This window comes from Sinocyclocheilus anshuiensis, unplaced genomic scaffold (genome assembly GCF_001515605.1).
Source record: "Sinocyclocheilus anshuiensis isolate Anshui unplaced genomic scaffold, SAMN03320099.WGS_v1.1 scaffold385, whole genome shotgun sequence".
Lineage (NCBI taxonomy): Eukaryota > Metazoa > Chordata > Actinopteri > Cypriniformes > Cyprinidae > Sinocyclocheilus > Sinocyclocheilus anshuiensis.
Window position 1 is genome coordinate 972,186 of NW_015539876.1, and position 26,391 is coordinate 998,576.

Consider the following 26,391-nt stretch of genomic DNA (forward strand, 5'->3'; position numbering starts at 1 on the left):
ACTTTTAGAAAACACGTTGCGAATTTGTGGAGGTTTATTCCTTTTCACTGCGTCTCTTATGTTTTTAAATGCAATCTGCGTGAATGGCACTTCGGCTCTTTGGATTAAGCAATGCATAAATACATGATGCTGTTTTGTTCATAATTGTTTATGCAATTTACAAAATTATATTTGATTTATATGAGTTAATGTAGACGTAATGCACATTTTTTTATAGACTTATTTCCTTGTGTTTACAATTTAAATGTACTGCATTATTTTGCTCATTGCACCCTCCTGTGGCCTCGGGAGACAAGACAAAAGTTTCCTTAAAACCTATTTAATCTGCATATAAAACATTAGAAATTAGATATTTGTTTAATTTTTATTGTGTGTTTGACTGTTAAAACAAAAATATTTGTTGTTTGTCTCAATAAATTGGGTTAGTTTAAAAATACAGTGGTTAAATTTAAATTTTTTTTTCTATTGCTCTGTTTTAAAAAAGGTTATTAAAAATGTCAATAATTATCGATACCGAACGATATGAAACATTATATCGTTGATACATTTTTTAGCTATATCGCCCAGCCCTAAATGCACATAAATGTAGCTTTATGAAAAATACACGATTATCATTGTTCATGATTATTTTATCTTATAAAAACAAAACTAGTTCATGATTTTGCATAATTCCTGTCTGTTTCTTTAATATTACTCCAACAGTTTCTTTTTTCACTATTGTTTCCTGCTGTTAGTTCAGCATTGAGTCATTCAGACAAATACAGTAAAACAGACAGTTTAGCAACAATGTTCAATGTAAAGCCTTAGATTAAGCAGAGTACAGACCCAATGTCAATAAGCCTCCTTTGCAATTTGAATAAATTGAGTGAAGCCTATAATTACAATTAGCACAGTGTGAACTGCTGATTCAGATCGTACTCAGCAAGAGTGGGTAAATGACGGGTAATGGGGTAATTTGGTATTTAAATTCAAGAACCACTACTTGAGTCAACGCTGATTGGTGCGAAGACTTGGAATGCTCTGTACTAGTGATGAGGTTATACAAACACACAATTAAAATGCAGGGGTAAGATAGTAAGACAGATCTTCCTAACATACTGTACATAGGTTTGTACGTGTTTCTACTTTAATGTAACTGTATAAAAATGGACTTGAGTTTAGAAATAGACTTGAGTATACCTCTGATTTAGTTTCTCATTTTATCACATTCCATAACATTTCATTAATTTTAAAACATAATCAAATGTCTTTAACAGTTTTTTTTAATCTACAGTGATTTATTCATCAAGACTCTATACAAAATTATGTCTGTAATGCCAGCCTTAAGTGTGCTAAAAAAAGTATAAATACTTAATTCAATTTTTTATTAAATTCTGAAAATCTCCCACTGACATAGTGATAGAATGTTAATATTAGAAATGTAGAAACCTAAAAATAATATATACACATCTAGAAAAAATGCTGGTGTACAGCCACAAATTAATGTTCACAGAAAATGACAAAAAAAAAAACTAAAACCCAAAAAACACTGACAGCCCCAGAAAGAGGTTGAAACGATGTCAATAAATTGGAACAACCAGCGGTGAGCCAGTGTTTTTCATTGTGTTGACAGTGATGAATATTTGCATATTGGCATTCTTTCTTGCATTCATTTGCATATTGAATTGTGATTGGTCTTATCTCTCTTACATCTACTTAACCATCTGTGGCCAACTTTACACTGCAAAAAGTGAAAGCCACATTATGTGCTGATACTTGTGCACAGTTGACAGAAAGCTAGAAGCGTACTGAGTGCCATGACAATGGCAGAGTTAAAGATGGATCTGATTTGACATTTCCTTTCCACAAAACCGAAGCAGCCCTAAAACTATTCCTTCACTGCCTTGCCAACACTAGTATTTCCTTCTAGAAATTCACAATTTTAGCCCTTTTTAGGTACTAAAAGTGAACCCCCCCCGCCCCCACCATGGTTGCAAAATGATGGTTAAGTTGCAAAAGTGATTTTCATGAGCTTATGCTGTGCCAAGAGTCACTATCTTTCGAAATTAAGTCTCTTCAATAAGACACTTTGTAATATTTGATAAGCTGCAGATCCATAGCTATTAAACTAATACTACTAAAGACTGTAATACAGCTTTAGATCAACGTTCAGCGATTAAACCTTAGGCAAAATTCTCAAAAAGTGCTGTACAGTTTGATTGTACTGTAATTATTCTGTGGATCCAACAGAAGTAGTGACTGCAAATGAATACTGATCAAAATATTTCATCTTTTTACGCAGACACACTTGCCACAAAAAGCAGCCTCGACCGACATTAACCTTCTCTGTGGTGAGCATTCTGAATCATAAATAAACTCACTTAACATGCATAATGTATGATAAATTATCACTGTACAGCTAAGCTAATGAAATGAAGGCTTTTATCATCTATCACTCTTGGTTTTACCTTTTCTCTCCCTTGTACCACTCAAAGACTGGAGAGGGGACTGCTGCTGCCTCACATCTCAGCAGGGCAATCTGACCGGGTCGGACCCCGTGACTTCTCATCTCATGGATTGCTGGAGGAACTACAGAAAGAAAATATAAACCAACGTGATTTAGGGGAGGAGCGGACACACATAATAAGCAAACTCATACACTCTCAGAAAAAAAGGTACAAAAGCTGTACTTGGGGCGGTACCTTTTCAAAAGGTACACTTTTGTACCTTTTAGGTACTAATATGTACACTTTAGGTACTTATATGTATCTTTAAGGTACCAATATGGACTCTTTAGGTACAAAGGTGTGCCTTTTGAAATGGTACCACCCCAGTGACAGCTTTTGTACCTTTTTTTCTGAGAGTGTATATAAACTAACGCACCGAGCCGGAAAAAGTTTTCATTTACAGTGGTGTGAAAGAGGCAGAAATAAATTAGCAGCAAGATTCAGAGTGGTCAACACGTGTAAATCCTATGGATGTAATGCTGAGAAATAACATTCATCCCAAGGGTTGGAGAAATGAAATGAACTGCTCAGTGATAAATTGTTTAATGGCTGTTCAAAGGCTGGGGAACTGAGGAAGGTTCTCTGAATATGTGCATGTAAAATGAGGGCCCTTTCATGTTCACAAATGCAGTGTAAATCCCTCTAGTGTGTCAGAGAGAGAGCTTTAACTACAGGGCGAATTTTTATTTTCCAGCTAGTCAAGTAGCAACAATCCGCTCTCAATAGAAAAAAGAAATTCATCATACATAAATCTTCATTGTATATTATTTCTTATAGCAGGAGCAAACAGAGTAAGCTACTAGAATGGCATGTGTTCAAATACAAAATGACATATAGAAAAAGGCTATGAAAGAAATAACACCATACTTAATATACACACAAATAAAGCAGGCCTGTACAGAATACTAAGTTGAACACAATATAAAAAAATCTGAAAATAACTCCCTTCAAGCAGGTGATCCACTTATGTCTTTCTAGCTAGCGTTAAATTACTTGCCATGTCTGAATTTGAGTGGGGGACATTTATATTCCAGGCAACTCGTTCTTTGAAAATCACCTGCAAGTTATTGAGGTCTGTGTTCAGACTATTTTTTCCTGAATGAATTTTTGACATTCTCTTCTATAACCCCACAGTTGAAGGTATGAAGTTCTCCAGGCCTTCACTGTAATACGTTTCATGTTATCTGAGGGCTGAAAAGGAATTTCCACTATTGTGGTGAGAACAGTAACAGTAACAGTAACAGTAACAGTAAGGGATTTTTAAGAATGATGTTCTCAGACTTTGGGCTCCATAGTTACGTCACGTAGATATGTTAAATCATTTAACAAATGTGAAGGCATGAGCTTCACCACACTCTACACGAAAGTGAGAGTTTCTCTCATTTCACGTATCAGGAATAATTTGCAGCATTTGAAAATCAAAGCATCTAACAGTAAGTGTGAGTAAAAAAATCTCACAATTTTTCTAGTTAAATGACTCAATGTGAGGGAGAAACATTAGTCACTGAGATTAGAAAAAAAAAATGGATTTTGCTATGGATTACCCAGTTTGCATGTCAGATACCAATCACTTGAATTAAATAATAATTATCTTCACTAAAGAAATTTCCATGACTCTTTTTACTCCTAGAAATCAAAATGTTTTCCAAGACTGTGAGAACCGTGTATAAAGAATATGGATATCCATCATAGTAATCACTGTGTTGAGAAATTTTGTTCTGTGATATTGAGCTGCTCATCATTTCTTCTCTGCACAATCTCCTGGGAAGGTATGAAAATAGCAGTGCGACACATCAACACAGCTTGAATGCAGAGTTTTGGCATATGTTGGAAGAGAAGTCTGTCTGATCTAAAAAAGTGGCAACGGATGAATCTTGTGCTTTGGCTGGATCATGCATTTACAGTACAGGCATCAGCCCATGAAAATGCCTAGGGAGCATTACATAACCTGAGCATCACAGATAGCATAAGATTTAAGGATAACATAAAATAAGAGATTAAAGGAACACATTGCTGATGACAAAGGCGAGGACAAATGACTGCTGAGCCTATAATATATGGGTGCAGAAAGGACAAGGCTGAGATTGCAGAGAATTTAAAATCAAAGTGAACTGCTGTTCGCAATCCATTTTACTTCAGTAATCTGTCAAATGTCAGTGAGTATGAGTGAAACATGAGAAAAGAGGAAGGGTGGGGTTAGATTGTGAAAGTGGGCACATGATATAAAGTTTGCTAAAACAATGTTATTTGGTATTTGGTTAATTTTGTTACAATTACAAATGAGTGGAAACATTTCTTATTTTTAATGTTGAAAACAGTTGTGCTGCATCCTTACTGAATACAATTATTATGAATTTTATTAACTTTAGCCCCCCCCCCCACATTAACCTTACTTACCTCAAACTTCTGAATATCACGACTACCAAAAAAAAAAAAAAAAAAGCTTTTGACATTGATAATAATAAGAAATGTTTATTGAGCACCAAATCAGCATCATGTGACACTGAAGACTGTAACAATTGCTGAAAATTAATCTTTGCCACCACAGGAATAAATCATAAAAAAAAAAAATATATATATATACTGTATATGTATAAAACATAATGAGAACTGTATTGAATTACAAGACACAAAATATAATAAAGTGAATTTAATGCAAGTATAATAATTAAAGTAAATAAGTTATAGTTTGATTCCATGTTGACTAAAGGACACAGGGCACACAGGATCCACACACCATAATGCATCAAGATGATAATGGCATTCAATTATTCACAGATCCCCATGCTGATGATTCAAATAAGTCAATACATTCTTCATTTACAATCATGCTCTATAACTTGACATCAGGTGTCAAAAGCAATTTAAAATACATGCGAACACATATTTGGATCCGTCAGTTTCTGCAGAGAAAAAGATTTTGGAAATTCAAATCAGGCGTCAGGTGATATGAAAGCGTTCGGATTTGTGGTGCCAAGTTCAGCCTTTTAAAGGGGTCATATGATGCGATTTCAAGTTTTCCTTTCTCTTTGGAGTATTACAAGCTGTTCGTGAATAGATAAGATCCCTAAAGTTGCAAAGACTAACTAACAGTTCAAACCAAATATTCAGATGTGTGCAATAGGCTTGCCGCGATAGACGGTGCTGACGGTGATACTGTTGTTAAGCCACAACACCGGTTACGTCACTTGCCCACCGCGGCACTGACCCCCACCGTCGTTTTGATTTTATTTAGTTCAGTAAAAGAACAGACACTACAGTTAAAAACTGAATGTGGCTGCTCAATGCAGCGTGACGAACGACAGTCGCATCATCACAGATCAGATTTCATTTATCCAGTGAGGAGAGTGAGTCGAGCTGACTGACATGAAGAGTGGGGTGAGACAGACAAGACGATCGCGGATGATTTAGTTTCGAAAGGAAATGCAAAAGCGCCTATTTAGCAGTATTTGGGATTTTGAAAAGCCTGTTGACTTTTGCCGTTTATCTAAGGTGATTTTGGAAGTTTTTTTAAACATCCGTTTCTTATTTAATTGGTTCCACATTGTTTGCTGATTTTTACTTTATTTAAACTTGGTGTCATTTATTTATTTTATTTGACATCAAGGTGTATGCCATGCCTCCAAACATTCTTATTCGTTTTGCTAATAAACTTTCTACGTTTCTTATTTATTTGGTTATATATTATACATGTTTACTTATTTCCAGTTTTGTATAGGCTACCTATTTAAACTTTATGTAAGTTATTTGTTATTTTATATTAGGCATAGCCTGCCCTATAGCATGGTGTATTTTTATTCATTTTGTTAATAAAAGTTCTATGTTTTATATATAGGCTAAAGTTAGTTTGATGTTTTATTTTGTTGTTGCATTCAAGCAATTGATGCCGAATTACCGCTAATTTGAAAGTGAACGTAAAATGCGCACGCCGCTTTTGCAAGCTATTTAAAAGCGAAGGAAAGCGAGGAAAAGAGGAAACGCCCCTGCCCCCACGGTGATACCGGTATTATAGGTGTTGTCACACGTCGATTAACCGGTGTGAAAATATCCTCACTGTCACAACCCTAGTGTGCAACGCATTTTACGGAGGAGGAGGACTGTTTCCTGGGAGAGTAGCCTACAATGCCAGTGTTCTGACAAATAATGCTGACTCACAGTCTGTAAGTACGTTTTCATATTTAAAGAATTTGCCACTGACGATTCAAATGCGAGTTTTGAGCAGTGTTGAGTAGAGCTCGTTGTTTGTCGTTTCTCCAATCACAAATGCAGACATGGTTTTATGTTTACGCGGTGCGGTGCGATGCAACACGCTTGAGGTATTCGGCCAATCACAACGCACTGGATAGCTGGCCAATCAGCGTACACCTCGCTTTTCAGAACGATGAGCTTTGTAAAAATCGACGCGTTTCAGAAAGGCGGGGCATAGAGGAGAAACAATAATGTACAGTATGTGGAAAATAATGTGTTTTTTGAACCCTAAACCGCATAAACACATTTCATTACACCAAATACACAAAATAATGTTCTTTTTTAGCAACGTCATATGACCCCTTTAACAGAAAACCGAATATCTAGCCCTGTTCACTTCAAACATTTGCCACACTACCTGACATTTCAGTTGGAATGCAGTTTAAATATTTCACACCTTCTCTGGTCCATTAATCAGTGTGAGCTTGCTTTAAATGGATTTGGATGCTATAATACGGCATTCAGAAGCAGAACCAGAAAATTCTCTGCATATAGATCCAATGTGAGAGAATCCAAGTGTGCATTTACTAAAAGCATCTATGCATCTGTTATATGTGCGTATATGCTTCAAATCTGCAAAAACACCTCCATATTGGAGGTTACACAAGTGGATTTCAAGTTAATTCAGCTTATGTGTTTTGCACATAAAAACAAGAGATTTGAGAGCGGCTGAAATCTGCTGAGGATGAGATATGGTATGTATCTGTCTGTGTCATTCATCACTGAGATTTGTGCTGTATTGTAAGCTATTGGCATGCCTTGGCAGGATGCCTAATAGCACAAGAGAAGCTGGCTCTGATATATATCCACACAGCTAACTTCTCCTATCTAACAAACCACTGCATCTGTCCTCACTGAGGGATGATCCAGTTCATTATAAAGCTGCATTAGCAAGAACTACCCAGGGACGAAAACAAAGTATTAGCCACAACTGCAACCACAACTTTTCACATTAATTAAAATCATTTGAGCACATATACTGCAGTGATAAAAGGTCCGGAGGGACAGAATATATGCAAGTCATCCAATTTCAAACATCAAAATATATTTTAAAGCAGAACAGAAGTCAATGTATCGCTAGTCTTTGGATACATCTTTAAAAAAATTATTTTGGCAAAAAATAAAATAAAATAAACAATGCTTGAATTCTGAACTGATGACAAAAATTCTCACCTGACTGATTTTGAACAAAAAACACTTTCAGTTTTCATAACAAGAACCAGCACAGCACACACAACAAAATCATTCACAAAGTGCAGTTTATAATAAATAAAGCAGATTATTTATCAAGGATTAAAGGGACAGTTCACCCAAAAATGAAAATTTTGTCAACATTTACTCTCACTCATATTGTTCCACACCTGTATGACTTACTTTCTTCTGCATAACAAAAAAGATGATATTTTGAAGAACAACTATCAATAGAATAAAAAGTCAACATGGCCCGATCATATTGTTTAATTTGGACCCCATCGATTCATTATATGTTCATTATATGTCACACATGAAGGTTTGTAACGACATGAGGGTAAGTAAATGATGACAGGATATACATTTTTGGGTGAACTACACACAGTTAGACATTTGTGTTAAGAGAGCATAAGTCCTAATGTAATAATATGCACAATGAGTGAAGAAAAATCCCTATTAAACCCATATGCACAGCTTCTAAGATTCAATTAGATACATTAGAGTTATATCATCATCTCATTATAGCAATCACACACCAGCATCGGTTAATGTAAAATCGTGGTGTAAAAACCACGAAAGCCCTACAATCCCAGTCATTTACAGGCTTCATAACAAAAGCGTGCAACTGTAAATCATTGGTGAGTTTCTAAGCTCGTACCAGATGGGAGGGTCTGAAAATAGCAACGTTGGCATGAAAAATGGATGCTGCGGGGCTTACTGTTTGACAAATTTGCCAGTTGCGGCTTGATCACAAACGCAAATTAAAATGACAAGGCAGAGATTATGTTTTAGAAAACCTGTGAACATAGCACCTCGAAAATCAGTGAATACGTCAATATATGCCAGATAAGGTTCCCAAGGGTTCAACGCCTTTGTGATTCGTCTTTCATGCACAGATTTGACACATACAAAAACGCAGGTTGACTAATTCAAAATAGACTGCTATTGAATGATATTTTTATTGTTGGTATAAATCTAGGCTTGGTATAACCTGATCTTTCAAGGGGAAAAAATTGAATAGGAGCACCAGTTAAATCAAGTTAAATAGGATTTTCTATTATCACACTGAAGCCAGAGGTTAGTGGGTTGAACTGAAACTGCATGCTAATCCAGTTTATTATTTTTCCTCTTAATAAGTTTCATAACATCACAGCATGTCTGACTTTAAAGCTCACTGATGTTGGTGTCAGGTGGATGTACAGAATGACTAACTGGCACATCTCCAAACCAACAATAATTAATTTATCACATGACGCTTTGGAGGAAGGGATGATTATATAGTCTTGCACCTTTATCCTCCTAACAAGTATAACATGTTATTTTAATTACAAGATCAATTAATAACCCACCTCTTCAGCCAGAGGCTAAAATGAGTTTTCTTCACAATTAAGGAATGGACTCATCAGTCCATGACTTATCAGCTTATAAACAGAGAGACTGCTTCAATTGCTGTCTCCACCTCATTGTCCTATTCTTTTCGCCAGCACTAGGTTTAGCAGCCAAGATTTATTAATTCGTTAAGTTTCCATTTAAAATTCAAGAATAACATCATGTTCTTTCTCTAACACATCCAATCCTTATAAATAACACTCATGCTAAGGGAACACGGGCTTTGTATGTCCCACAGAGAATATGCACTGTGGAGAAAAGTATTGAGTTGAATTAAATCATTAACCACAGTGTCACACATCTATGTAAATAGACAAATTGGCTTTTAGCCTATTATGCTGAAGAATAGGAGCCATATTGTACAGTGCAGTGAAGATGGGCACTCGAAACAAGCCGTTATTTGTCTGTGAAGTCTTATAATATCAAAGGGGCATAATTCATAGAGTCATCTATGGAAATGCATTATGGTCTTCAGTTATTATGTGCGTCAGAGGTACATAGTTTGCAGTTTTGGGGGGCGAGTGGTTCAATCATTGAGGCCTTTCATTACTTTTAATTTCTAGTTTCAAAACCGACATTTACATCACAGCAAATGTTGAAGGACAAAGCAATATGTGTATCTAGTGCACGCCAGAACTACATTAAAGACAGACCTTTAGTTTGTGGCTATTGAGAACTACACAGGAAAAAAAATGGTGTAGAAACTGCAAAGAAAAAAAAAAACGCAAGTAACACTGAAATAACCTCTTAACTAATATAAAAAAATGCAAGTAACACACTGAAATAACCTCTTAACTAATATAAAATATTTTTAAAAAATATATATTTTTCATTAATTTTTTTTACAAAATATTTTGGAATATAAAATTGCCATAAAATCAATTTGTCAAACTAAGTTATGTTTCAAATTTGAAGTTCATATCACAAAAATGTTGGTTCCTGTGAGATTTTGTTTGTTATTTTTATGCATTTCCCTGTCACAAATTTATACATTTCTGTCATAATATTACTTCTATCACAAAATGGTCAAATATGGAACCATGAGACTTAGACCTTAGACCTGAAAAATAGGCATTAAAAAAGAGCACCAAGATTAAATGTGAAATTTTGAAGTTTTTGAATTGAATTGTATTTTCTTGTAACATTGTTGAATTGTATTTTATTGTAACATACTTGTTTTATTTACAGCTTGCCAACATTTTTTTTTTACAGTATAAGCAGTACATTATAAAAATGAAATAAAAATTAAAAGAGTGTAGATTATTTTACTCAAAATTTGTGTTTTTTTGCTTATTATAGTGTTGTACCGTTAGCTTAGCAATAGCAACTCGATTGAAATCAATTGCTGCCTATGTAGGCAGCAGGCAGTTCAGTAGGTTTTGGAACAGAGGTAATGTCATTCATTGATTTCAAAAGCCTATTGTAAGCCCTGGACAACTGTTGAGATTGACTTCTTCTGGCTAGTATTTAAGGTAGGATTCTACTGAAGTAAAATGACACTGAATGCCATCCAAAGGCCTCCCCCATATCCTTCTTATCCTGTCTTGCAGACAAAGAGGCCCTTTCATTGCTTTACAACGTTCAGGAATTTTCACAAATCTACACTTGCCATTTCTTGACTGGGAAACCTTCCACAATTTCAGTCACACTTCAAATCATACAGAAATGATGGGTCACTATTGGACTGTGCCAAGTAACAGTGCATTTCTGATAAATCATAATGTTCCATAAAATCGGGCCTTGCTTTTAACATATGCTTGGTTGGCTGCAATGTACTGCATAACCCAATGAATACAGCTGTACAAGTTGAAAATTCTTTCAGTGATACGAATATGTCAAATCATAAATGCATGTGTCCGTTCATGGATATAATCATTAGAGCAAAATGTCAAGCCAATAACAGCATAAAGTCTTTAATTGCATTTACAAATACCACAAATAAGGTCAAAACAAATCAGGACAACCCTGATTACGCCTTGACTTTTTAAATATACAGTGTTCAGACAATAATAGCTGTGAAAGCGAGAAAAAAGCACAGAGAATGGAAATTACAATGTAATATATACAACTGCATTATGCTAATATACAAACCAAAAGAAAGTGAATAAATCAAAATCACAAGTGCAGTGTTGTTTTAGTATCGTTGAGATATAGTTTTTATTAATATTTTTAATTTGTTTTTATTTTTATATTTTCCATTTTCATTTTAGTTAAAGTTTTAGTAATTTTAATACTTTTTTGTCATTTTTATTAGTTTTTTTTATTTTATTTTATTACATTACTTTTTATTTTAGTTTTGTTTTATTTATTTCAAGTACATCGTTAATTTAAATAAAAATGAGAAATGTTGTCTTGTCAACTAGCTGAAATAAAACAAGTTATTTTTTAAAATATATTTTATTGCAGTTAACATTTATTTTAATGTTAAGTAACATTTTTTATGGTTTTAGGTAACTACAATAAATAAAACCCCTATGTGAAGTCACCTTATTGCATACTTAGTATAGTAAAATCCCCAAGCATTCAGTTAGTGACTGAAATTTGTTTTGGGCATTTGAAAGGCATGTTCAATTGTCTTCAGTGAGTGAAAAGCAGGCTCAATTGGATTAAGCAAGGGAATGACTTGGTTGGTCAAGACTATTCGTCTACTGGGCTCTGAAAAACTCCTTGGTCATTAGCAGCATTCATCTTCATTACAGCTCATATTAGATTAATAAGCAATCACATCACTAAAGTCAAGGGAGACAGAATTAGCCGTACATGCCTGGGGCATAGCACAGAGCCATGTCTCACAAATAGGGTGCTATTCTTTAGATCACAAGCACTTATTTTTTCCGTGTTCTGTGTTTTTCAAGCAGGTGATTTGGACATACCGGCTTTGCCTCTGATCAGTTTATTCTGCTTCTCGGCTTAATGACAACATGCTTTATCAGAACTGACATGTCTTTGGTCCTCATGTTGAGAAACTCCAGCAATAGACTCGAATGCAGATGCCTAAAATTAACTCACGACTTTCTGACAGCTTTCTTGTGCAACAAACAAACAAACAAACAAACAAAAAATAATGCAACAAAACACACTTGGCCAAAAACAACTGGCTGAACAGCCAATTTAAAATGGAAAGAATGCATGAAAAAGGGACATTAATTGTGACATTGTTCACAGATTGTTTAAATAACCTCAAATTAAAGTTGAAGTTTAAGCTGCAGTATAACCTCTTAGTCACTGACTATGTCTACACAGTGTGCAGAAGTGGTCTCTTGGCCTCATTAGGACAATAACAGGAAACCGCCGTGGAAACGCATCAATTTAAGACATGGACAATTACAAGTTCTGCCACATTACTGAAAATATATAACCTATAGACTTGATGGCTGTTTTTCATGCAATTACAATGAATGGAGATGGTTTGTCTGCATATCCTCAACCAATCGTGTGAGTTTGGAGCAGGGCTATCTATTTGGTCAACCAATGGCAGACGGGGGAGCATTCAGGAACCTGCTGTTATTTTTGCAATTTGGTTCATTACCGCTAATGCCACACAAATTACACAATTCCAATTTGCTTATATATATATATATATATATACAGTGGGTACGGAAAGTATTCAGACCCCCTTCAATTTTTCACTCTTTGTTATATTGCAGCCATTTGCTACATATACATATATATAGTCAGTATATATATGATGTTTATCAGACCAGGAGATTTAATGTATAGCATCATGTTTAAAATGTACAAAACAAAAACAAAAGTGCATAAAAAGACATGACCTGCAGCTCAAGATTAAACATCCATTAAAGATGAATATTTTACTAATCATTCGTGCAGCAATAGGGCTTAAATCAACCTCTTATGCAACACAATAACACCAATCCCTCTCTGACTACTAATTCCTTTATAAACCACTGGGAGGTTTAAAGAAAGGTGAAATCTGAATGTAAACAGACGATGTCTTTCTTTGTAATTTGCAGAACAAAGTGGTTGTTCCAGGACACATTGGCTCAAAATGTGTCTTGACAAAATGACATATGAAGCAAAGGCACTACATTGCCGCTTCGAAGCTCTACCAATTGCATTTTGCATAAATATTCTAACATCTGTGAGCTATGTGACATCCCCTAATCTGTCTTATTTATATATTTCTTTTCCTTGATGTCTTTAGAGGCAGCGCATGTATCAACGTGGAACTTAAAACTAAACATCTGTTGCGAATTCCAACAGGAAAATAAAAACGCTTTGGCATATAGTCATAACAGACAAGACAAATTGAGCTTCATGACATCTAATGTGACATCAGAACAGTGTAGATTTAAAATGCACGAGTTGCAAAGTCATGGTAAATTGTATAATTATATGCAGGACTGAGCAAAAATGAATTACTTTTCAATTTATGAGTTGGAAAATATATATACTGTATTACTGTATTAATATGAATATAATTTTCTATATATATCTATATATATATATATTAGGGGTTGAACGACTTCTGATTTTTTAAAGTCGACTTTTATGTGATGAAAGTCTAGTCGAAGTCGACTATTCGCTGATGACGTCATTAATGAACAAATAAGTCTGGAGCTGTGATAAACACCTTGTGCACAGCTATGGCATATGACACAGCGCTGCCCACATGGCTGTTGCTCCTATAACAGCTTTTTTTTATCAGTTCTTTTGTCTTTAAGTCGTTATATTTCTCACAGATTTCTGCTCGTTCTAAGTCAGATACAGATAAAGTAGCACAGTTAAAGATTATATTCATATGAATGCATTGAGAGCGATTGCGTGTGTGAATTAATTCTACCTGGCGGCGTCTTTCTACTAGCAGTGAAGCTGTGGGATTTAGTTATTAAGAAATATATGCTTGAACCTTTCAGTTTCTAAGCTATTTTATTGAGAAATCACAGAACAGTGTTGACAATACATTTACGTGCTGAATGATTCTGTGTGCTCGCGATGTGTGCGTGATGTGCGAGCTACTGTCTGTAATGTGTGTGCATTACAGTGCAGCAGCGCATTAGATTAGAACGGCGATTAACTTACCTGTACAATAAGCTGTTTAAAACGTGCATTCTCCTGTTTAATTTCGAGCATCCAGTAATATAATCACATGTCTTGTGGAGCGCTTTCAGAGTATGCATTTATTTGTAATTTTAACTGTTTGGAAACGAAGCATAAATGTGGAAGTCCTTCAAAAATGTATTATCCTGTGCGCCCTCTATAGGACCAGCGACTAGTTGACGTCAAGCCTAAAGCGTCATGGCAGAGCATTGAAGTCGACATTCTCAATTCAACTCTCAGTGCTGCACAACACCGGTATGCCAAATGCTTTTTTCATTTTATTTTCTCTAAATGTTTGATTTGGCTGGAACTGAGCACCAGGTCTGGGTAATGTTTACGAAAGGCCAAATTTCAGCATGTTAGGAATTAGCATGCTTACCCAGAGATACAATCGCTGCACACCAACCGGAACAAAAATTTTTTTTTGCATGAATGGAGGTTACATATGAAGGTTATAAACTGGAGGACATAATGTGCATTTAAAGTGTTAACACTATTTCAGTTAGCTGAGTGATCTACATGACTTTCACAGAATGCTGACAGAAGACTATCTAAGGACTCACTAGGGAACGAGTAGCAACAATAACAGTAAATGATTCAAGGTGTTTGTCACACATGGGTCCGTTGGGCTATTATTTTACCTGTAGGTCTTCATTTAGAAATTATTATGGTATAAATACCTGAAAAGCGAAAAATGTCCTATTCACAGTCTTCTACAATTTATTTAGAATAAATAAATAAACTAAATAAAGAGATAAATAAAAAAAGCACTGCAGTAACTGGCGCAAGTCCTTGTGGCTTTAATAAAGTTACGACTTACACATACATGCGCTAAATGCATTAAAACACATGCACAGAATTAGTTTTCATCAAATAAATTAGTTTATTTCAATTAGTGGCCATAATCTGCAATTAACTTGAAGGTCAGTTCTGCACATACCTAAAAGCTGTAATTATTTTCAAACCGGATTATTTTAGCGTGTATTTAATTACGCTGATTACCCTTGAAATGTCAGAGTCGAGTCACAGTATCTGCATTCGTGTAAGGCTAATAAAACTACAAATACAAAGAAAATGTTGCGGATGTCACATCATTAATAGTTCTGCCCATGCAAAATTTTACATGATTTTTACACGATTTTGTGAAAGACTTTATTTACAACTAGCCTGTTTGAAATTAATTAGCAACCCAAACTCAGAATAATACTACTTGAAAAACGCAATGAAATCATAACCACCACATTACATTGGTAATATCCTGAAATACAGTACAAGATATATTACTACAATATAACGCAGGGAATTTTTTTTTTTGGACTGTCAAAATGGTTGAATAAAATCCTATTAGCTCTGCACATTTCACATCGAGGATTTCTTTACGCAAGGCAATGGGCACTGGCAGAGTAGTCCTCTTGCATCCTTCTCACTTTTATTTTGAGACATAATGATGAGATAACACTTATCTTCTAAATCCAGCATTGGCACCTCCATTCCAGCTAATTTTTTACCCAGCTGTAGTGGGTAAAAGTGCTTTGATTGATACATTTGGATTATGTCTATCCCTTTTTTCTGCTCTACAACAGAATGTTGCGAAGGGAACAGGATCTGCTGTTACTGCTTCCATCAGATGTCACTGTAAATCACTGTGAATCAACCGGTTCTGGGTGGTCTATAACACCTGGAGAAAGCCATCCGCTTGTGTAAATGCGATATGACTAATCACTTCAGAGCCACAGGAAAATGTCATGACAATGCTGACTGGCTGATGGAAAACTTTTCTTATTACCATCAAATGTTGAAAATAGTTGTGCTGCTTCATGTTTTTTGAGGAAACTGTAATACACAATAATTCAAATGTTTAGGGTAATATTAAAAAAATACTAAAATTAGCACTTTTATTCAGCAAGGATGCATTAAATTGATCAAAAGTGACAGAAAAGACATTTATACTGTTACAAAAGATTTATTTTAAATTTCATATAAATGCTGTTCATTCATTAAAAAAAGAATCCTGAAAAGATGTATTATGGTTTCCACAAAAATATTAAGCAGCACAAACTGTGTTTAACATTGATAATAACAATCATTACTAATAATTGAGCACCAGTAATAAGTGATAATAACCAAACAGCCAATCATTCAATTAGGTGATTTCTGAAGGATCATGTGACACTGACGACTGGAGTAATGATGCTGAAAATTCAGCTTTGTCATCACAGGAATAAATTACATTTTAAAATATATTAAAAATAGAAAACTGTTATTTTAATAATATTTCACAATATTGCTGTCTTTTCTATATTCATCAGATTATTATTTCATGAAATAAATGCAGCCTTGGTGAGTTTAAGAGACCTCTTAAAAAAAAAAAAAAAATATATATATATATATATATAATTTTACATGTAAAAATGCCATTTCATCAGATTACAAATTATATCAAATCATATTTCATCAAATAAATGTAGCCTTGGTGAACTTAACTACTTATTTTAGGTCTTACCCTGACCTCTCGCCCCTAATCCAACCCGATATACTCAAACATATGCAGAATAGAGCAAAAATAGTGGCTATAAAATAAATGGATTGCTCATTGAAAATGGTCATTAAGCTGCAGAATTGCGGCTCAGCAGACTCAGCACTGAGCTGTTCCTCTATCTTCTCAGATTCACTCCTCATTAGAGAGTGTCAATACAATCGACGGGGAGGAGATGTGATATGACTTATGACTTCATCCTTGTCATCTAGCCATTCCCGCTCAAATCTTGACATTTCCAAGTGGTTATCTGCCCATTAGTCTGTGTTTGCATGATAGTAAAGGGAGCTGACTTTTGATGGTCTGAACGCCACATTTATTCTGGTGTGAGTGTTGGCCTATCTGATTTATGTGCTCTTGCTGTGCTGTGATTCAGCATATGGTATATACAGAGACAAAGAGATTAATGATCCCTGTGACCGCAGATGAGACAAAATTACTTAAAAGAGAAAAGAGGAGGAAAAGAAACTGTCAAGTGTCCTTCCCCTTGTATTTGGTGGGAGGCAGATCCTCACTATGAGCATGATGGGTAAAGTCAGTATAATTCATTAATGCTTGGAGCGCTCATTACTGTCTTTTCACACTTTGAGAGACTCATTACCTGCATAACAGAAGACTCCGTATAACACTGAGACCATTCCTCACTGAAAATTAATCATCCCATCCCAGACAAAAAAGGGAATTCTCTCGTTAAATATTAAGAAACTCCAGTACCATGAATTCTATTCTAATTTCCACCCCAGCCTACCTTGGAGATATAGAAGTAAGATTGTAGTTTTGTTTCAAAATCTAGTGAGCAGCCTACGGAAGGCCAAATTCGAAAGCAGCACTGCATGTATTCTTTGTGAAGACAACAATTCTAGAATGTACTGCAATGAGCTGAAACAAGATGGATGACAGAAATGTGGATTATAAATTATAAAATAATTTGTTATATAATTATATATAATTAGCGTTATTTTAGTACTTGATATATACTTAATTTTGTTATGTGGGTTTGTCATTTTTAGTAATTTGAAGTACTTTAAGTAGTCTTAATTTTTTATGTGTCCACATAGTCTTTATTAATTTTGATTTCAGTTTTAGTTTAAGTTATTTTAGTACATCAAGTTAATAATAAAAAAAAACTAATAAAAATGAGAAATGTTGGCAACCAGCAAAAAAAGTTTTTTTTAAATATCTTATTTTATTTCCGTTAATACTTTTTTTTTTTCAAGTAACAAAAATGTTTTTTATGGTTTTAGTTTCAGTTAACTATAATTACCTATAATTACTATAATTATATTAATATAAATATAATGGTAAGACTTTATTTTAAGGACCAATTCTCACTATTAATTAGTTGCTTATTAGCATGCATATTGGCTGTTTATTAGTACTTATAAAGCACATATTAATGCCTCATTCTACATTACCATATTTTACATACCTTAATCCTACCTCATACTTAAATTTAATAAGCAGCATATTAGGAGTTTATTGAGGCAAAAGTCATAGTAATTAATAGTGAGAATTGGTCCCTAAACTAAAGTATGACCAATATAATAATAAATAACATTACATTATTAATATTATAATTATATAATATATAATTACTCTTTAAAGTTATTATATAAAAACTCTTTATATTTAATTCAGTATCGATAAAATAGTTCAATGTAATTTAAAACTGATTTTAACACATTTTATTAGCTTAGCAACATGCTAACACCACACTCTATTTAAATCACCTGCGAGGCAAGTTTCCTGTGTGCTTTCCAAGAAGACTGCTATTTATATAATGCATGGAGTTGCTGCCTATGTAGAGCTTTTCAAATCGGTCACTTCTAAAGTCCCATTTCAGTTAGGATGCAGTAGACAGTTGACAGCCTCACTAGGTTATGGAACAGAGCTGGTATCTCCAGTAAGAGGGAAAAAAAGACTCAATGTCATTGTGCAGGTGATTCTACAAAGTCTGACAGTAAACAAGCAGAAACAAAAGAAGAAGTACAGTACATGGTACTCACAGTTGACTGTGACTCTCACGGTCTTGGTGTCGGGTGAAGCAATGTCGTTTTCGGCACCGCACTCATAGTCCCCTGCTTGATCCCGAGTGATGCCTGTGATATTTAAATACTCCCCGCTTTCGTACTTCCTGGCTGTGGACATAAGAAAATAAACAAGCACAATCCTTCAGAAATGTTCTTCTGCAGGCATGTATTAATTAATGGCTAAATGCTTAAAGGTACAAACACCATTGAGTCTCAACAGCCAGGAAAAGAAGCCCAAGTGCACCCAGAGAACTGAAAAAAGCTTTATTAAGGCACATAATTGCTTTTGCAGACTCCCCTGTGAGCCTGATTCCCACAGGGAAGAATATTGTTGGCGTCAAATACTGTGAGCAAATCAGAACTGTGCCAATATGACAAATATGACTTGAGTTCCTTGAGTAATGAGAGGCAATAGCACAGCGTGGGGCTGCCACGCTTCTATTGGACTGAAAACCTCCCCAGGTTACCTAGACCAGGATCCAACCTTATTGTAATATTCCTCAGTGAAACCTATTTATATCCCACTTTACAGTGAAGTGAATCTTTCTCATGGCACAGAGAGGTAAATCCTGGCATACGGATGAGAAGTCTCTGACTCAGCAAAACCCCCACAGAATAAAAAAAGCACGCAGAGCGATGCAAAAAAAAAAAAAAAAGGAGGATGGAAAAGCTTTAGGAGGGGTGTGTTTTTACCAAGTCTTTTGTAAAGCATCATAGAGCTTCAAGATCTGACATTAAGAAAGATTTAAAGGGATAGTTCACCCAAAAAGGAAAACTCTGTCATCATGTACTCACCCTTATGTTGTTCCAAACCTGCATTATTTTCTGGCCGCATTTTACCATGCAGTTACAAAGAACAAACAGGGATTGGAGGTTCAAAACAAAAAAAAGCAAATATTTAAAAAAATGGTTTACTCACTATATTGGAAATCTTCTGAAGCCATCTGATAGATTTGTATGACAAACAGATGGATATTTATGTTGTTATTTGCTGATATCTCTGTCCAGTGAGTTGTTAACAGCTGAGACCAGATTATTGAGCCAGTTGAGCTTGAGAACCAGATCAATCTGAGTCAAGAAATAATAATTCAGATCGTTTTTGTAAACTAGATCAACTGATTCATTGAAAGAATCTGACTTTAAAGAATGATTCTTTTACAAATCAAACATCATTACTTCTCTCATAATCCTAAATTTTGGTCTGATCCTTGCACAAATATAATTCTGACTAGCTGCTACAACACTGATAGAAACACAAGAGCTCAAAGATTATTCAATCCTTTTGTAATTTGCATAAATATGTGTGTGTTGCATGAAAACAATTACATCTGTAACAAACTGAACAATTGAACAAAATAGTTTTCTTTGGCGTTATCAAGATGTGTATCTGAGCTGACAAGGTGCTATTTGGCTCCCAATGCTTTACAAATTAATAGAGGCAAAGACTGTAAAATAGGATAAATTGTATCAAACATATTCATGCAAAACCACCCATATTTGCCTGTACAAAGATGAAAAGGACATCAGGAAGTGAATAGTATGAGATTGTTCACCCATAACCTTTTTTTCCCCACCATTAAAACTACATGGTGTTTCACATGACAGCTAACAGCCTTTGACAAAAGACCAAATATAAGATTTAAGCCAAGCAGTATATTGCATGCTTTTCTTAGGAAGTATTTGGTATGAAAATGTTAATGTATAAAATACAAATATTAGATGAAAAAAAATGAAAATCAGAAATGTTGCCTTGGCAAATGACAAAACAAGTTAAAGCTGAAGTTATATAATTACTAAAATAAAAATAAACTAAATATAATAATAATAAAAAAAAAATAAAAATGACAAAACCACATAACAAAATGACTAAAACTAAAGTGAAAAATAATACATAAAAACAAAATACTAAAATAACACTCTTCTGATATACAGTGGCACCAAAATGTATAAATGCAATTGCATTAGACTGCAAAATGCCAAACCAAGTGGCATTTATATTTAAATAAAAATAACGTGCATACTTTAAGCAAAACATTTCTCAATATCTTTTTTTAAATAACATCATTTTAACAAGGTGCTAGAACACCTGTGTGAACGTGAAGAAAACTGGCTTCAACCATCTACTAAAAATTACCTTGAGTCCAGTTAGTCAAACAATATTACAAAAATAGCCAAGAAAAGTGTAGTTTCTGAGAAAAGCCATTTATTTACAGATATCACTTGGTTTGAGCTTTTGCACCTAATGAAATGAAAACCACACACATTTATTTGTGTATACTTTTTCAAGGCAAACTGTATTTTAAATCATAGCAATGACAATCATCACATTAATAAAACAACTGTTCCGAGGTAAGAGGTAAAAGGCAAACTTACAAAATTAACAAACATTGACTACAACCTACCATATTTCTTCCTCGAGCTAAACACCAGAGGGATCTTTATCAGTGATTAACTCACTCCATAATTCCCTTACGTCAGTGATTTATTTTCTTTTTCCTAAAAGAGGCTTCACAATGAATCATCATTTATCTTACTGATTATACCAAAAGAGGAAATTACCATGGTTTAGTGACATTTAATAAAGAATGGATCCCTTTGTGAAATCAACCTTTGTTATGTCAACCAACTTGTTTGCTATAAACCAAAAAAACACAAACTGGAGCATTTTAAAGGCTTAAGGGACACCGATTACGTGCCTGAAATGTATTCAGTGTAAACTTGCCCCTTATCATCCGCAATCTCGACTGCCTCCCATATTGTGCATGTTAAGAGTTATTTGAAAAGCTCAAGACAGACTCGTCGTAGCCACTGGGAAATGTCACTCCAACCAAATTAGCCAAATCACAGCAAGGTTAATCTAGGATTCCACATTGCTCTGTGTTAAGTGCAGTCACAGTAAGCACTTTCCCACATTGTGTGGAGAGTACAAAGTACATTTCCTTGAGGTCTGCCTGCTGCTGATATGATGAGCGCTGGTGAAGAATACATTATGGGCTATGGTGGCAGTTCTCTGTATATCTCTTCCGTTAACCCGTGAGAGAATACTGCGGCAGCCCAAATGTTGCATTATGAGAGGCTTCCCCCAGGCATTCATTGAGTTGTCAGCAATGAACCATCAACCATCATTCAACCGCCACACATGCTCGCTCGCTCGATCTCGCACACAAAATGCACATGCACCTGAACCTCCTCCACTTTTCTATTCCCGGTATCTCACCTTAACCCTGATAGCCTCCTCATTGTCCCAAAGTGCCCCAAAACAATTGCTGAATATCGGTCCAAGCACTTTTTAAGAGCTGGTCATTGTATTGAAACCATTTGGCGATGTTTAGACAGACTGTCAGCGCCGAGTACAGAGCTATTGTTCAGGAAACAATAAACCAGAGTAAAGACAATTTCGGAAGGCAGAGGCATGAACAAAGGATTGACAAAGGACAATTGAACACTTCTCTGTAGCCTTATCATATAAGGGAAAAAAATCTAATCTGAAGTGTTATAGTCAGCTATTTGAAAGGTCAGAGTTCCTTATATCCCGAGGTCTTAAATCACAATGGAAATAGCTTATGAAAGCATGTTTGGGATCAAGCGTGCTGGGCCAGGCTGTACAGAGAGCATGAGGCAGCCCTGTAACCTCAATACGTCTCTATATAAGGCTCACTTTAGGATCTATCTTAATCTAGTCTACAGCATTTGAAATCATGTTTGTAAAGCAATTTTAAATGCCCTGAGTACTGAAAGTGTTAAAAGAGTGTGATTTAAAGCTTAGACAAAGAACTTTTCATTTAAAGTTCTTTAGCTCTCATTTAAAACCTACAGCGGTGAGAGAGCATGCTGCCTACTTGCGAGACAATCCAACATGATCGTACGTAATGTGTGGTTCTAGCACATGTTTTAGAAACTGAAGCATACATTATTGACAGCAACTAAAACAAGCATTTTGCTTATGAACAGCTTAGTAACATATCATTAATTACTGAATTCATGGAATTTATAGGTTGATTTTATTGTATTTAATCAATGACATTAAATAAGTTCAACAGCATCACATTTACTTAATGCATTTATGCAATCTGACATTTTATCAGTTTCATTCTGTACTGTATCATAGTAAAATGTGACTATACAAATATATATTTATATTATAAAGGATTCACGCTGTGAAATTATGTTTCTAAAGTTGTAAACACGTTTTCCTTTTAGATGATGTCAGTGCATCCATATTGTATGTTGTACACTAAAATCTGAAAATTCTGTCATCATTTACTCACCCTCATATCCTTCCAAACCCGCAAGACTTTGGTTAATCTTCAAAACACAAATTTTGCTATTTTTAATGAAATCTGAGAGGTTTCTGTCTATTCATTGAAAGTCCAGGTAATCAAATCTTAAAAGATCCAAAGAGGTTATAAAGGCATTGTAAAATTAATCCATAAGAATCGAGTGTTTAATCCAAGACTCTAAAAAATCTGCAAAAATAGGGCACAATGTACTGTATTCATTTGAATGCATAATGTCCTGGTAATGAGCTGCTAGTACTTTTTTGTTGTTGTTGTTATTTTACAGATTAATTTCTTTCAGTGAAGTCTTGTGAATAGATATGATTGCTTTATATGATGAACAGATTTAATTTTGCTTTTTTTATTCTATGTTTACCACATGTGATTTAGAAACCGATAAGGTTTCATTAAAAATATCTTAATTTGTGTTTCAAAGATTAACCAAAGTCTTATGGGTTTCGAGCGACATGAGGGTGAGTAAATCATTTTATTTTTTATTTTTTTTATTTTTTTTGGGGGGGGTGAACTATCCCTTTGAGCATACTAATGCGATCAAGCTGCCAAGTCAACTACCATTTACAACAAATGCTTCTTGGGACCAAACCTTTGTGTCAGATTGAAGTCTGTTCATCATTACAAGTCAGAGGTCTTTGAGAGGTCTTAATTGCATAATGTCTTTAAAAGGTCTTTAAGAGTAATTACCCAATTTATATAGATGAAAAATCTATATTCTAAACAATAATGAGAGGCACAGAAGTCAAAGGTCTGATGACACACACACACAAGAAACGTATGAGGCCAACTGCACTTAAGAGTGTTTCAGCAATTAAATCTAGGTTGCAGGTTCAGCCTCCTCCAGGGTCATTCAAGAACTACTGGAAATCACAGTCCAGGAGCTACTGTCATTACAGCTCTGACGATTACCACAGTGCTGCCATTTGTGCATCAAATACTGTTATATGTGATGGTATGTAATAATGTAATCGGAAAAAAAATATATATATAAGTTGTTTACCTTCACCTAAACCATAAGCAACTGCGTTTACAAGGATACTTGCAGAGCACAGTATTTCAGGCACAAATAGACACAGAAGTGAACAGAATTCATTGTTCACCTGCATCTGCGTGGCTCTCACTCTCTACACCGGATGCGAGCAGTGCGACACGACAAAATACTATAGAACCCATTATAATCAGTGATGATGTATGACTGACTACACTGGATGTGGCGCGACACGACAAATCCCCGACAGTAAACTGATGCCGCGTTCTCTTTATGACATACTGACACAAAGTTCAAATGATGGGCAACGATCGCTTTGTGACACAAAGTTCAAATGATTTGCAAAGGTCGCTTTGTCGCATCCAGTGTAGACAGACTTTGGGGCCGTTCACCTAAAACGGCCTAAAAATGCATGGAAAACGCCAGCCGCACCGCTTTCTCCTTCTTTCCAAAGCGCTCGGGAGCTTGCGCTTTCATGGCGTCTGCCGTTGCTAAGCAACCGTGACCTGCGCTCTCCGCGACGACGTGGAAGTTTCAACAAAGGATAAATGGATTTCCAGCACTGAAAATCCCTTGAAGTAGCTCTGCTACTAAATTTATTTAAAATGGGTATCTCTGTACAGCTGTCGTGTCCGGTGTAGACACCGTGTCTGTGTGTGAGCAAAGTAAACAATCAGTATAAATATAACGATCAGTAGCCTATACTAAATATCGCACATCCTGCGATGTGACTATCGCGGATGCGCACATCGCGATATCGATGCTGAAACGATATATCGTGCAACACACACACACACACACACACATTTGTAGCCTCGTACAACCATATGTTTCAAACATATTTTTGTGTCATTTTGACTTTGCTCTCTGTCAGCATGTGAATCCTTGACAATATCACAGTGAAAATGTAAGAATTGTACATGAATATTTTCAGAACATCACATCCTTCAGTGGCAGAGGCAGCAGTATCTTAAAAAAGTTTCTATTGTCACTGGCTCTTACTCATTGTCATCCTCTCTTCCCATACAGAAGTTAATTAGCCTGAAGAAGAATAGTTCAGACAAATGGCTTTCAGTCACATCTGGGCCAGACTGAATCTGTTGACCAAAAGTAAAAGTTCACCATATGTAGGACAGTTGTCTAAGGACTTTTTATTTTAAATTACTGATGCACTTATCGTCTGGTTTTAAGTGTTTCTATAATTTGAAATATCCTACCTTTGGTGAGTAGTGGTTTCATGACGCTTCAAATTGTTTTGATCAGAATCTCAAAAAGCAATTTAATCACAAAATACACTGGAGAAATAAATAAATATGGCAGTCCAAAGATAAGTGAAGCTGACTTCAATAAAAATTCACAAGCACTCAAAAATACTTCTGTGCAATGAATTTTCAATTCGCTTTGAAAATGTGCCAAATTTTTTATTTTTTTTTTTTTTTGCTTTAACAGCTAAATATAAACTATGAAAGGTAAAGATGAGGTTGATGTATCCTCACATGTTGTTTAACCTGCAGCAGAGTGATGACTTAAACTAAGAATTCTTTCTGAGAACAACAGCAAATTGAAGCAATAATTGATTAAAAGCCTTTTCCTAAACTCAATTCTTTATAGAGGTTTTAAAAAAGAAACATGCTAGTTTCATCACCATAATCTTCTGAGCCTCTAAACTCCAACATGCTGAACAACTTGGAAAGACATTTCTACTGTGTTTTAAAGTCAATCTCATATTCTGTCTAATTTATTGTAATGTATTTTAACTGATTTGAACTCACCTGATGGGGAGATGTGTCTCCAAGAGATTTTGGGCTCTGGTTTCCCACTGGCTGAGCAGATGAGTGAAACATTGCTGCCTTCGTTTACCGTAATGTCCGATGAAATGTCATAGATTTTGGGAGGAACTGTGAAACAAAACAAACAGTTAGATACACAAAGATGCAAATGAGCTCAATGCCGAAAGCTTGGATCTAGAAAGTCAAGTATGTGAACAACAACAACAACACCCATACAGTTTCAGATCTACCCAACGCAAAAGTCATTTTCATCGTTACAGCAGAAACATTAGTTTTTAGAATGATGTTCTAAGAATGTGTGCCAAATTCCATGGAAATCTGTCATTTTATTAAGGAATTACAGCCATTTACATACGACCACACCTGATGTACCTGTGATC

General features: G+C 35.1%; 1 protein-coding gene across 6 annotated transcripts in view; it reads right to left on the reverse strand.

Moving 5' to 3' along the window:
• LOC107685309 (neuronal growth regulator 1-like) overlaps positions 1–26,391 on the reverse strand; it is a 112,270-nt gene that overhangs the window by 49,002 nt on the left and 36,877 nt on the right. For 3 of the 6 annotated variants that reach the window (XM_016481858.1, XM_016481856.1, XM_016481860.1), the window contains exons 3-5: positions 25,994–26,119; positions 18,918–19,049; positions 2,448–2,568 (exon numbers count right to left, since the gene is read on the reverse strand). In XM_016481858.1, the coding sequence (XP_016337344.1) occupies positions 2,448–2,568; positions 18,918–19,049; positions 25,994–26,119 (379 nt within the window). The remainder of the gene's footprint in view (positions 1–2,447; positions 2,569–18,917; positions 19,050–25,993; positions 26,120–26,391) is intronic. The other 3 variants (XM_016481859.1, XM_016481857.1, XM_016481861.1) reach the window with 1 other exon arrangement.